Source organism: Pteropus alecto, unplaced genomic scaffold, assembly GCF_000325575.1.
Source record: "Pteropus alecto unplaced genomic scaffold, ASM32557v1 scaffold60, whole genome shotgun sequence".
In the NCBI taxonomy this organism is placed as follows: Eukaryota; Metazoa; Chordata; class Mammalia; order Chiroptera; family Pteropodidae; genus Pteropus; species Pteropus alecto.
This window is the reverse complement of record NW_006430726.1, coordinates 5,020,993-5,035,968: the sequence shown is the minus strand read 5'-3', so window position 1 is coordinate 5,035,968 and position 14,976 is coordinate 5,020,993. Positions and strand designations below refer to the sequence as shown.

The 14,976-nt window shown below is 45.2% G+C and overlaps 1 protein-coding gene across 1 annotated transcript in view; it reads right to left on the bottom strand.

Annotated features, from left to right (window-relative positions):
- ADAMTSL3 (ADAMTS like 3) overlaps positions 1 to 14,976 on the bottom strand; it is a 173,645-nt gene that overhangs the window by 44,373 nt on the left and 114,296 nt on the right. The window contains exons 15-18 of the mRNA XM_015593473.2: positions 11,974 to 12,263; positions 5,484 to 5,613; positions 755 to 947; positions 487 to 666 (exon numbers count right to left, since the gene is read on the bottom strand). Coding sequence (XP_015448959.1) covers positions 487 to 666; positions 755 to 947; positions 5,484 to 5,613; positions 11,974 to 12,263 — 793 coding nt within the window. The remainder of the gene's footprint in view (positions 1 to 486; positions 667 to 754; positions 948 to 5,483; positions 5,614 to 11,973; positions 12,264 to 14,976) is intronic.

Below are 14,976 nucleotides of genomic sequence, written 5' to 3'. Positions count from 1 at the left end.
AGGGAACTGACCGGCCTCAGGTCCAACCCAGCTCGGGTGGGTCGCCTCCTCTTTCGTCTCCACCTGTGCCTCCCAGCGAGACTCCGCACACTGAATGATTTTCCTGTCCTGCGTCTGCAGGTCTGAGCTTCTCTAGAGATCATGACTTCAACACTATTCTGTGTTTCTCCTGACCGTGCAGAGACTCTTGAGGAGAAGAGTATTTACCCACTCGGAGCTCTGTAGGACCTGCCAGCGATCTCATGGCCGCTGGCCTCAAGGACACCGTAAGCCAGATGGGAAGACCATATGGATGCTCAGGAAGTAGCTCCCCGTTGACATGCAATAACGATTGTGAGTTAAGGCTGGGAAGCGCTCTAGGATTTGAGGGAGTGGAGACTTCACTGCACCCGAGTCCCAGCTCTCATCTTGGGGAAGAAAGACTTAGAGGCTGAGACAAAGGAGGAACAAGGTGGCAGGGACGGTCCAGGTGGGGACGGGGCTTACCTTCGACCAGTCTCCCACGGCTAAGTGTGGAGGGCAGTCGGTTCTGGCACAGGACTTACGAGACGACGCCTTGGGCCCTTGGCACAATCCATCCGACAGATTCAGAAAGCTGCCGTCCGTTAACAGCTGCCGGCAGGCAACCCTCCGATGCTGAGTCCCCCCGCCACATGTCCTGGGACACTGAGGAGGCAAAGGGAGGCGGGTCAGCGTGGGACTCTCGCGATTCCAAGCGTGGCGGGCTGGCCATGGAGTCACCAGGCTGCCATACCTGCTGCCATTCTTCAATGTGCCAGCTAGGAGGGCAATCGAACTGATTGCACGCTTGTAAGGCATGGGGCTTCTCGTCCCTGCATTCCTCAGCAGGGGTGGGGGGCTCCCCGGGGTGCAGACAGTGCACATCTCGGGTCTGGATTCCAACGCCACAGGTAGCTGAGCAGGGCCCCCAGGAGCCCGTGTGCCACCTGCATCGAAATAAAAGTAGGGGGAGTTGGAGGATCCCATGAGTCCATGAGCAACAGTGAGAGCAGGTACAATTTCAGGTTCTTCTCACACTCCACGCACAGCCTGTGGCCACAGGACTCCATCGGTACACGCGATGGAGTGTGTAGACAGAAGGACGACGTGAACAGACAAGAAACATCAGGGATGTGTTTAAAGATTTTACCCATCCGGGAAAGCCCAGAGCAAAAAGAAGCAGGTGTCTCCCCGTCTTCATCTGCCGCCATATAGCCATAATAAAAAATCTCGGTTTTGTTTTGCATGGAGCTCCAAGGCAAGGATGATGTATACAGGTGTCAGAAGAAATTTTAAATGCTGAAAAGCTGACACTTCAGGAAATTTTCGGGGCACCTAGATTCATTATTTGGAATACCCCTAGAAAAATTCTTTTGTGTTGGGATCGGATTTACCATACATATTCATAATGTGATTCCTTTCCAATAAGATCTTGGAAAAATTGGGTTTTCTCATGAAACATCTGTGAAAATGGAAAACCTGGGCAGCTGCTTTTCGTGCATATTTCTAAACTGCCTTCAAAGAAGATTCTCTCAGTTCAGGCCCCCACCAGAGGCATGAGTGCCTAGTTCCCTACGCCCATGTCAACACAGGTAGCGCCATTTAAAAGAGTCTCTGCCCGTCTGATGGGTGAAAAATTGTGCACCGTGGTTATTTCAATTTGTGGATATTTTATTATTAGCAAACATAAATTTTTAACTAGTTCCTGCAGAGACATTACACGAGGAAATAATTTTAAAATGTTTAAAATGTACATAAAAGGGTGGTTTATAACAGTGGAAAGACAGTAAATTTTTTAAATTATGGACTCCCACTCATTACGCCTTTGTGGGAATTTTAACTCACGAATGGAAGACACATTCCTCCACACAGGATTTGCACTTCCTCTGTCAAGGCCAATGTGAATTAATATTTCAGATCACAGAATCCGAATGACTACAAAGCTCCTTCCTACTTAAAGAACTCCTTGTGGTTTTTAAATTCTCAGGACAGCCTTTTTTTTTAAAAAACTACTTTATTGGGGGTATGACTGATATGTAAAAGGCTGTATTTAATGCATACAGCTCAGTGAGTTTAGGGATAAGCATACACCCGGGCAACCCTCATCACCATCAAGGCCACAGACATGTACACCGCCTCCCGATTTCTCCTTCCACCTCCTTTATTATCATCATCATCATCACTATCATTATCGTTTCTATTACCTGGCGTGTGATAAGAACAGTCAATATAAGATCTACCCTCTCAGCAAATCTCATGTGTACAATACAGGATTGTTAGCTACAGGTGTTATGCTGTGGAGACCCCCAGTAGCTACTTGTCTGGCATAACTGTAACTCCGTACCGTTCACCATTACCTCCTCCCACCCTTTTTCCCCTCTGCCCCTGGCAACTGTCATCCTACCCTCCGCTTCTCTCAGTGTATTTTAGACTCCAAGTATAAGTGAAATCACACGGTATTTATCTTTCCACGTCACACACTGGGTCGCCGCTTTAGATTCGTGCTTCAGCCGGTTTGGGGTTTTCCCTTTCTTTCTTACCAGCTCCGTTCTACATTTCTTTTTACATATTTCACCCAGTATTTTGGAAGCTTTTAGGAAAAGGACTTTCAGGATGTCTAGTCCATCATAAGGCTAAACCTGGATGTCCACATTTACGTACTGAAATGATAAGTTTAGCAAGTTCAGCTCTCGGCTGAGCACGATTTCCCCTCCATATTCTGAAGATATATCATTCCTTTGTTTTCTGAAAACTCCAGCTGCTCAGTTCTTTGTCGTTAATACGTCTTTCCTGTCTTGTAGCTTCACTGTGATGTACCTAAGTGGGGATCCATTTTCATACACTTCTCTTGATACGAGGAGTGGATGTTTTTTAAGTGTTAGTGAACAGTTTATTTCATAGTTCGCTTCTCTGCCATTAACTACATATTTCTTAACTTTCTTCTCCCCAAATCTTCAATTTTCTCTGCTTTGACTTATTTGACTTCCTCAATGCTATCTTCAAGCCACCCATTCTTTCGATTGTCTATAGTTTATTCTTTTATTTCATCGACTTGCATTTCTAGGTTTTTTAATTGATTCTTTTTAATGCCTATCCTTACTACATCTGCCTATTTCTGTTTCATAATTTCTAGCTCTTCATATGGATATTATTTATTCATTTATCTCTCCAAAGATCCTAATAACACTGACTTCCGCATCTTTTCTTCAGGTCGTTCCTGTATTTTAATTCCGTCTGGAGTATATTCATCTTGCAGTGGTGCCATCTGGCGACCATCTTCATTGGGACTGGATTTCTTCACGTGGTTTGCAATTTCATTTTGCAGGCTCAATCCAAAGACAGGTTTCTCTCTCTCCACCTCCCTTCCTCCTTTTCTCTGTCTCTTAACACACGCTGTCTACGGTTTGGCCTCCGTTTGGCCCTCGAGGGTCTCCAGGACCAGGTCTGACAGGGACAACGTGGCACGGAAGCACTGACAGCGCACGGAAGATCCGATCCTTGAGCCCACAGGTCATCTGGGGCTGTGTCTGGTCACGGGGCTCTCTGTGTTTGTCCCTCACTCCCTGGGTGAGCAGCCTCATAGAAACAAAGGATTCAGGTTGTGATCAGCAGTAGCTTTTTATCTGCTTCCATCACAAAGAAGCGGTGAGCCTGGTCCTTCTCCTCATGAATCAGGAGGAAGGCGGTCAGTCCTGATTTGCCCCGACTGCTTCGGGGCCTCAAGCCTGGAAGAACCACAGGTCCAGTTCCACTCACCGCTTCATTCTTCCGTCCCCTTCCTAGCCCAGGTGGCGGTTTTCATGATTTTGCCCTCGATGTGTCATTTCAATCTCCCTATTTTTATACAGCATCTACCATTGGTCGGCACTGGGGGCAGAGTGTGAAATTAAAACACCATCTTCCCTGGAAGCCTATTAATTAGTTATAGTCTAAGTGATTCCATCGAAATTTCCAGGAGCTTTGGAGGTGAGGGAAATCCCCGACAGTAGATAAATATAGGTTATATTTTGATGACCATTAGACTACATGGCTCAATTTTTAGAAGGCTCTTTTGTTTGTTTGTTTCACTATTAAAACAGTTCAGCTTAAGTGTGCAACTTATTTGGAGTGACTTCAGGATGAAGTCATCTTTCAAGAAAGTATATAGCTAGAAGGATCCATTAGAGGCACAAGAGACTGGAAATGGAACTATTTTCATCCAGGAAATGGGTAATAATTTCTTACTAAGAGACGATAGACTAAATACAGAATTTTTTTTTTTTTAATTCAAGAACCGGTTAACAGTGGGTCCAGAAACACATCACTCTTCCCTCTCGCTTTCCTACTTGCCTCCCCTACAGTGCTGAATCCTGTAGGAGAAGAAGCCTCTCCTTAGAGCAGTGGGATCGTTATGTAACCCTGCATGTTTCTTCAAGCTGCCGGCTCTCTCCTGGAGAAAGCAAACTCCATAAATAGCAGACACTCAGCAGTTAGGCCAGGCCAGGCCAGGCCAGGCCAGGCAAGTAACCTCACAGAGCAAATAAACAGACAACACCCTACCTTGCGGAGTCTGGGCTAACACATCAAATGGATTTGCCTTTGGGTAAATAAAGATCAGCTGACCGTCTGACCAAACCTCAGTGGTAGGTTTCGCCCTGGGGTGATATCTTCCTGCTATTGCCCTTGGAGTCAGTAAATATTTGTATGGAAAACATTACGCAACACCCTGTTCCTGTTTTTCCTACACCACTGGTTTCTAGAACCTAAAACATTTTTGTCAACTTACCTTTATTTTGGCATCGATCCTTTGTCTCTGTTCGGGTTTTTTTTTTTCCAACCTTCAAAAAGTTTATTAAATCTACAACTTTGAAACGAGGAATAGTATTTCCCTTTGCATAAAAAAACAGACTCTTAATTTTGCTAAGTGGCCAAGACATACTCATTCGTAGCTTGGCAGCTCTGTGAGGAAGACACTGCAGAAGATGACGTGCAAAGAGCTCTGGCTGAGGCACAGTGACGAGGGAAGGGGGGTCCCCGTCCATGGCCGGTGCACAAACCAAAGAAAGTCAGTGGGCAGGGCAACTGACAACACCCCGTTGTGAGCTCTAGGTGACGCAAAGGTGATCGCTCAGTCATTCGACAAATATGGATTGGCCACCTGCTGCGTACCGGTGCTAGCTCGCCTGCGCTCCGTCATGTGGCATTAGGTGAAGACGGAGAGGAGAAAGAGAACAAACCTGCCGACCTCCAAGTTTTGCCACTTGGTGTTCATTCACGTGTGATGCAGAGGAGAGTCGGGCTGAAGGGGACCCCTGCTTAGCACGGCGGCATCTGCACATCGAAGCAAGAACCTGGCTGGGGCCTGAGTTGAGCAGAGACGGGGACGCGCTGACGTAGGCCTGGCCGATCTACCGGGGTGAGATCTCTGCACACGTGTACTCTCTGTAGGAGAGGGTGTCCCCTTCCAGACACGGTGTGTCCCGGGAGCACAAGACGGCACGTACCTGGGTGGGCAGGGTTCCGTGTTACAAGCCTGGCTCATGGCTGGAGGGCGGTGGACCATGTCACACAGAGTTTCGTTGACAGTCTGCTGCGTCTGGAGGTGCAAGCACACTGCTATCGCTTCTTGATGGCCTGAAGGTGGGAAAGAGAAAAAAAATGCAAGTGACTTAGAATAACTTACTGATGGAAGAAAGGAAACCGATTCTTGGAACTGCTAGTTCTTAAGCCACTGCCCTTGCGACTATGTGGATTGAGTGCGGGCTGCCTTCAGGGTCGATGTGGGTGCCAACGACTACATTTTCTGAAGTCCCCCAGGCTTTGATATGCTCTTGAGCACCTTTGAAATCAGCCTTTCTACTCTCTCCCTCAAATGCATGCACCCTGAAACATTAAGGAACATCCCCAACTTCCTTTCTACCTTCAGATCAGTATACATTCCAGATGTGTTCAGAGCTGGGAGGTCCCACAAACGAATCGTCAACGTCCCACAAACGAATCATCAACGTGTTCCTCCCACACACACACAGCAGTTTGTCTAAGAGGAACTTGCATTTCAGCTGCTAAATAACATTTCTCTATATAATTGCGTACGTGCTAAATTCAACGTAGAACCCTTACAAAAATTCTCATTATGGTCCGAGTTCCTGTCCACTCTTATCATAATTAGCAATAGGTCTATCGCCATACCTCTCTTCGAAAAAGTGCTTTGGAGTATGCAAAGCGCTTTCAAGTATATTATTGGAACCTCTCATAATCTCGAGAGGCCGAAAGAGTGACGTCGTTATCTCCATTCTATTCATTTGATAATAAGGAAATTGAGGTCGAGAGAAAAATTAAGAGAGCAGAAAACTGGTAGATTCGAAACTAAGAATTCGATCTCCTGCCCCCGAATTCAGCAGGCTTTCTTTTGTACTCCTGGATTCCAAAACGCAAGACGGCCCACCGGCTTCCCAACGCAGGGCCCATGCCTCGTTCAGATGTGAAGGCCGACAGGCATATGCATTTGCTCTGGGGCCGGACAGGTCTGCCTGATCCCCAAAGCCCAAGTCTCCACCACTATTCTGAGACGTAAACAGTTACTGAGAAATCAAAACGGAACGAAATACAGATCAAGCTCTTGATGGAAAAAATCAAATAAAAATTGTGATAGCAACAGTTGATGCTATTTGAAATATGCAAACACATTCAGTTCCCTGTGAGAATGTGTGTTCCGTTACAAGACTATGGTTCCTTTTCCAGCTGCCATGTTCCAAGTCAACCATTTTACGATATTTTACAGAATGCAGTATGGGCCAAAAGTATATATAAAATATGTATGTGTGATGTTCAGTTCTTTCGACTAAATTGTCTCCTGTTTTCCTCAGCTGCAATCTTGTGTTCCTGGCCATGCATGGCAGGATGCAGTCTTAAACTTCCATGCATCTTCCACGAACTTGTTTTTTATAAACACTGGCCACCCTGAGATACAAGGTGACACTTCTACAGCCTCACAACTCTGGTTCTGGTTTGCAAACGTCCAACTTCCTCGGTGACTTTACGGGGACACAGATGTTCATTTTCTAGCAGGCTGCATTTCTTTTTAATCTGAGAAAAATCCCATAGTCTTCCACATATATTTTCCTTTGTAATCAAAATCCTTTAGAAAAATAGATTCGGAGACTATTTTGGCACATTTTCTGAAGACTGAGCGGGTGGGCCTCCAGGCATCAATGTTATCTCATTTCAACCACTGTGGATGGAATTGGATAACACTCACGACAAACTTTTCCGCCTTCAAGCAAGTTACTCAAAAGAATGTAAGCTTAACCGAAAATTTAGGATACTTATTGAGGTAGAATGTATTTTCCAAAGACAGTCACAAGAATAACTCCCATCCCACAGACTGGACCGACAACGTGATTTTCATACTTTTCACTTCAAAAGGTTTGATCAAACCTTTATCTTCAAAAGTAAAAATTATAAAAATAAGTTTACTTCATCTTACACATAATGAAATTTGGGTAATAATACAAGTATGAATTTAGAAGATATAATATAAATCAAGTGTTGAAATTTTATCCCAATTTTTCTAATAGATTCCTCTGGTAGCATGAGACAGCATCCCTCACTTAAGATTTGACTTCTGTAATGTCAAAATAAGGTTATTATTATTTTTGGTAAAAAAAAATACTCAACACCTTCATTGACAATTGAATTAATGATTAAAGTGTAAAAACACAGACTCTAAGAGAGTAAACAGAACCAATAAGTGAGCTAATACATTCCCTTTTGTGAGTTGGGGTTTTTGCAAACAAGTCTTGACTCATTCCACCTGTTGTGAGTTGGGGTTTTTGCAAACAAGTCTTGACTGATTCCACCTGCCAAATAATACACACACACACATACACACACACACACACGTAATAAATACCAGAGCAATGGAGAAAATCTATAACCATAGCCTATTAGGTACTACCCTGTATTTACTACATTAAGCGGTAAAATAAATATGGGAAAAAGATTTGAATAAGACAATTACGTTGATTCAATTACCAAATAATAGCCTTGGCCCCTAGAAATAGATATTCTACGCCCGTTCTAAGCACTTAATGGAACAGTAACAAAAACTGATCCTATCTTGGTCTATAGAATAAACTACAATAATTTCAAAAAGCCAGAAATTACACAGGTAATGTTCTCTGACCATTACCAGTGCCCGAATATAAATGAACAATAAACAATGAATCCCCCAAAATCCAACCATGAGAATTTTTAAGAAGGCATTCCCTATAGAACTCCTCGGTCAAGAGTAAAGAGAGCATACACAGCACGAAAAAAGAGACGAGGGAAGCTTAAAGCAACTTGAGACTAGACGAACAATCTGGACAATAATCACAGTAGCTTCACGAAGTGGGTAACTTTTTCCCCAAGGTAATCTAGATTGTGGAATTTACTTAAAAAGCTAAGAACTTGAATTGACCATAACAATAAGCAGGGAGGAAACGAAGGCGATGGTCCGCATGGAGCTGGGGTGCTATTTCTCCTCCATGCTGCCCCCAAAACAGGAACAGGAGGGAAGTTGGACTTAGACAGTTGTGGGAACCAGCTCTTTCAAACTTTCTAAACAGTTAATTTCTGATAGGAAGTATTTAAGATTACTGAAGGGTGTGGAGAACACCAATTCATCTTGCAATGCCGTTATAAACCCATAACAGAAGAACGAATAGATCGTACCATGTTATGAAAACGAACAGATCTACTTCATACAGCGTTGCCTATGATGCTGAGTTGAGCATGATGTTTTTATTTCAGAAACGCATAAGAAGCACAGACACATGTACACACGTACGGATTATACAGATCCATGCCTGGGGCCATATTGAAAAGCCTAGTTAATGTATATGTTCCCCTCTGCTGAATAGCTAGCATGATTGGGTAGGGCTACTATAAGCTCCCAGGTAATTAAAAAGAGGGAGAGCTATAACATGTTACGAACCTAGCGAGTGCCCAAGGACAGCATCATTCTTGATGTCAAAATGCCAGCCTTGCAACACTCCAGATAGTTGAGTTCTTTTGAGGAGACACTGGTAGAGATTAAGGGCTGTCTAAAGCCAGTTGGCCATCTGCAGGGCATCAAAAACGTCACTGGAGCCCAAGAGGAAGTGACCAATTATCCCAAGAGGAGCTGGAAGAAACTACGGCTAGAGGTCTGTCCTGACGCGAAGTGACATGGGGAGGACAGAACAGCCAGTGGTAACGTGCCACGTCGGCAGCATCTTGCCCCTCGCGTGGTGGAGGACGAGACCGCCTTCCCGCAAATGGGAAAATGGGAATGAAAACCGAACTGGCCCACCCATTGTCCAGGCACATACTACTAGCCTGTGCTGTTGGGAGACAGCGAGGTAAAAATGAGAGGTCATACATGCAACAAATAGTATGAAATACAAAGAAAAACTCAGATGAGACGTATTCGTGATGTAGAACATTACAAAGCCTTACCATAGGGTATTAAAAAGGAAGCATTTCTTCCAGAATGTATATGTGCGCACACACACACACATACACACACACAATACTACGTGCATGCTTACATACATATACTCTGGAAGCTGGAAACTGAATATGTCCAAATTCTTCATGCTTTGAGGAATTAGAAAAGAATTGTTGCCACTTCAGTACGAGAGCTGACTTATGAATGGCATTTAAACATCAGTAATGACAACGAGTGGATTAATTTTATTCCATGTATGACGCGATGATAAGTTAGAACATACAAGTACACGATAGCAGGACCTGACGAAAAGTTTATCGCGTTGGAAATCTGCAAATGGCATACATTATTTTTCTATGAGAAACAGAGATGTCGAAGGAACAACTATACATGGAAATCCGATTTTCCTGTGGTTTTAAGTCTTTGCAGACGCACCCTCTCGGCTGTCCAGAGTGAGCGTTAAACACCCACATTCATCACCACACACAAGTGGACTTGCAGGAGCCGACTTCCAAAACCACATTTAAATGGATCGATCCACAGCGAGGTACGTGTCACTGCCTGTAAGCAGGGCCACCGAGAAGGTGAAACCAGTATAACAAAAGCCATGCTCTCTCAAGACGAGGACTGTGCCTTATTCACGTCATCTCTTGAGACTGAGCATGGAACCCAGAGCAGAATCCTGGAGTCCAGCACAGAGCAGGTGCCCGGTTCCCTGTATTTATAGAGGATTTGGGTTTCATGCCTGATCTCTTCAGTTTTATGGAATTTAGTTATCTATTTAAAAGAAAACTTTAAGCTTGAACCTTAGAAATTAAAAACATTACTTTTTGCAAAGTTAGGAGACTTATTAAATGTACTTATAGTTGAACCAACTTCCTATTAAAAAAAAATGACAATTATATTGTTCATTTTCTATTTGGGATGACATGATGGCCTTTGAGCCTCAGTTTCCCTAGCTGTATAATTTGGGTTACCGGGTATCCAAGGTTCATTTTAATGATATTATTCCAGGATCATACAATACAACACACCCTCACACGGACAAATTGCAGTCTGAGTGTTGAAGGGTTATCAAGTTGAGCTTTGTTCCGATTTGTAACATGTGTCCCAGATAGAAAGAAAGCAGACGGGCACCTTCACATCAGCCATCTGAATCCCGAACTGCATTTTGACACGTGCAAGGCGTTTCTCTTCTCACGGCAGGCTGAAAGGTCCTCAGCACCAATGAGGACAAACTCAGTCGAGTTTCACAAAGCTTGTGTGGGATACGTGAATAGGTCATTCTACTACTCCTAGGTCTATGCCGAAGGGAAGTGAGAACACACGCGAACACGAGAATGCTCAGAGCGGCATCATCGCTCGTGACACCCGAGATGTGAGGATCGCTCAAATTCCTGCCCCACGAATGCATAAATAAAAGGCAGTACATCCACGTGATGGGTCGGCATTCGGTCACAAAAAGGAATGGAGGACTGATTCATGCTACGATAGGGAAGAACCTTGAAAACACCGTACCACGTGAAAGAAGGCGGTGACAAAGGACCACATATCTCGTGATTCCAGTTATAGGAAATGTCCAGAATGGACAGAAAAGTAGATTATCAGTTGCCGGAGGCTGACACTGGAAGGGAAAACAGGGAGTGACCGCTTAAGGGTGCAGAGTTCTTTGGGGGTAACCTGTTCTAAGATTGATTGTCCTGGTGGTCGCACGACTTCGTGAATATACTAAAAATCACCAAGTTGTATGGTTTACATAAACGGTATGGTATGTGAAATATCTTAACGAAGCTGTCACAGGAACCATCCCAGAGGGGTGAGCCATCCTGGGAGTAGAGCCTATGGCCATCTTCACGGCAACATGGGGGATCCTAACATTTTGGCATCTGGCTGCAGAGATGCCCCCTAGCAGACCTGCCCAATTAGACTTCACTGGTCATTTTCCTGGGGCAACTCCAAGTGGTCTGCTGACACCCAAAGACACACAACACGCCACGCTTCCCCAACTGGAGGGGGCCTTGGCAGTCAGGAAAAAAAATGAAATCAAGGACGAGGGAGGGCTAGGTGCAACAGTGCTTCTAACCACGGTGGCATTTCAAAGCGGGGATGAACCTAAATGTCTGCTGAAGATGACTTCTGACCGCGTAGCATCCGACCCCGCAACCCGAGGCTGCCTCGTTCTGCACCCGACTTAAGCACGAGACGGCCTCCACCTGTCGGTTCTGCATGTTCCTACTTATTTCTTGTTAACCAGGGACCTCGCTCCCTGTCTCACTGATACAGCTGCTTGGGCCAAACAACATAATATTTTTTTGGTCAGGATATAGTCCCACTATCCTTTATCTTTCTAGGATAACCACGATTTAAAAGAAATAAAAGGAAAGGCATCGTTTTCAGTTATTTGAACGAGTTCACCTCTTCTAGACTTTTGCTAATTGGCATATTTGGCTTCACCGATCTAGTAATTTCTGAAACCATCAGCAAGACAAACATAACGGTCCCTTCGGCAAAGGATCCAGTACCTCCCAAACATGTCGCCGAACAAGGGGTAAAGCCCGCATACTCCCAGTCGTAGGTCATCTGGCTGTCCTTCTCGTGCAGGGGGACGTCCAGCTCCAGGGAGGCCGGGCTGTCGTCACACGCTCGGAGGAGGCAAGGCCGCTCGGCGGGCAGCCGGGGGCCCGCACACTCCTCCTCCGGCAGCTCCGTCTCCGTCTGCGTGAACGTGAGGAGCACGCGGCACTTGACCTCCCGCGCCTGGACGCCTGGGCCGCACGTGGTGCTGCAGGCCGACCAGGGCTCTGGGATGAACCTGCGGAACACCGAGGAGGTGAGCAATCATGACACAGAGGCCACAGAAGGAGGAGTGACATGCATTCTACGAAGAAAAACGACAGTGACAACAGCTCCATTCAGAGGGACGTCGATCCATGTGGAAGGCGGCTCTTTCGTTGGCGCTCAGGGTAAGTCCTTCGCAAATTTTCAAATCTTATTAGCAACAGAGGGACTTCTCCGCGAGAGATACAAACTCTTTGCTTCCATTTTATTATTCAAATTCTGTGCTCTGGCCTTTCTGAAACACCATGAACAGGTTTTCTTTACTGTGTGGTAATAAATAAACCATTCTGTAGAGATAACATCTAACCCGATTTCTTCTATAATGTGGGGATTTTCACCAATATTTATTCAACAAATCTTCATCGAGTTTACCCTTTGTTAACAGGCGGAGTTTTGTTCAACTTTCTCAATATTGAGGCTCTAAATGATAGGGGACAGATGCTTTCTACTGAGTGGATGGAGCTTTAACATTTGTTTCTATTTAATATATAAATACACTAAACATCTGAGTCTCCTTAAAAATATTAAAGGTACTGTACAATGAGGCCAAATAAAGCACTTATTCCTTATCCTGAGTTACTGTCCACTGAATAGAGGTTGTCAATCTCTGGCCTCCGGGTCGAACCCAGTCCATTCATTTCTGTACAGACTGTCAGCTAAAAATGATCTTTATGGACTTAAATGGTTGGAGAAAAAAAAAAAAGGAGGAGGAAAATATTTTGTGTCCTGTAAAAACTACATAAAATTCAACTTAAAGGGTCCATCATGAAAGATTTATTGAAATACAGTCACGGCCGCTGGTTTGCCTACTGTTGATGGCTGCTTCCGTGCCACGTGCAACAGACACTGATCCGCCTGCAAAGCCTAAAACATTTACTGTCTGTTCCTCTGCAGAAAATGTTGACTGATTCCTGCACTGAACTTAAAAAACAAACAAACAAAAAAACCAGATTTGGTAAGGACATATATATTTAAGAAACTCTGAAGCCACCCTTGTCTCGTGAGAGTTAACGACGAATAGGCCAGAAAAGAGTTCTGTGATAGAGTAGGTTTGGCAAACTCTGAGCTCAGCACCATTCAGCAGGTTTATTTACTGCAAAACATCCCCAAAGATGACGATGCATGAATGCATGCCATAAATACTTAAGAAGGTGCTGGGACTGGCATCATTCCGTAAATTTAAGTACACATCCACCTCTAAGGGGTAACGTTGCATTGAATAACCTCCAAAAACACTGCTGAGGTGTTTGCTGAAGTCACAGGACTTAGTGTTTAAATCCTCGAAAGATAGGGCTGTCAGGGTCTCTCGGAGTTGTCCGACCTTCTTCTCCAGACAAGCCCTCATTACAGCACATCCTAGACAGCAAAACGGGACGCCGTGGCTATATGTGAGCCTAGGAAAGAAATATCAGTTATCTTGGCTCCCAGACCCAGGGTTTGGCACTACAAACCGGGAGCTTTCAAGAGATGAGTGGGTCATACTCATTTTAAAGCTGGAAAAGTCAGTCAAAATGGCATCACAGATGATTGCGATTTAAAAAAGAAAAACAAACGTAAACGTGAGATGTGCAATTTGAGATGTGCCTCCAAGACCTGCTGACTCCTCGGGCTGTACCCTTGGTGCCACTGTCACCTTCCCCATCTCCACACTCAATACCTCAGTGTCCGGGTGTGACCACATGGGCCCGTCGCCTTGCTGCAGTCCCAAACGCCCAACACACAGTTCTTCTGACACCACGTGCACCTCAGGGCCTCAGGTGATGGACCCTGTCTCCCGGGAAACCATCCCTAAGCCCTCCCCCTCACGATACCGTCACGGAATCACTGCATTTTCTGTCCCCACGAGACCGACCTCAGGATGGAAGAAACTTGAATCCGTATCACCTGACATAAAACTGGAGTTCGCCCTACTATCACACGACAGACAGTCACCGTCTGCCACCGAAGAGCTCCGAAGTGGCGGGCGGTTTCTTAATCTTCCCACACCTGGCTTTCCTCCTCCCTAACGCGACACCTCCTCATGGGATCCTCGTCAGAATGAACCCAGGCGATCCGTGAAGAACAACCTGGCACACAAGTCATCCTCCCCGGGAGTGGTTCTTCCTGCGGCCGGTAAATCACAGGTCTGAACTAGAACCCGCTTTGATTTCAGCAAGTACGATCGCCACAGATGGAGAAGTTGAGAAAGCCATGACGGGGGACACACGCGGTGCCCCGACCTATCCCGTTTCCTTGGTTTTCATATGGGGGAGACGGGAGAAGGGGCATCGCAGCTGTGGAAACGTTGCGCATCCCACAGAGATGACGAAGGCTCCGGGGAAGAACTTTTAAAACAACAGGGAACCGTATCAACTGCCGACACATTCCACAGCGGAAAGCAAAGGAGGTCAGAACTACTGTTCCCTTGGCTTAACTTTATAAGCTATCGTTTTTATTTTCCTAATTTAAAAAAAAAAAAAAAAAAGCCTTTTGAACATCCACTCCCTATGTCAATTCAGAGCCCGGGCCACGGTAAACCACAGAAGCAGAAATATTTATCTTCTCCAAGAGGGTTTGGCAGGCTTTCCTCGGAGGATCTCAAATCCAGCTACGCTCATCCCTCCTCTCACTGTCAACAAGCAAGCATCCCCAAACCACAAGAGACAGTGGTAATAAAAGGACGAACTGGAAGCTGAGCTGTTGCGGTT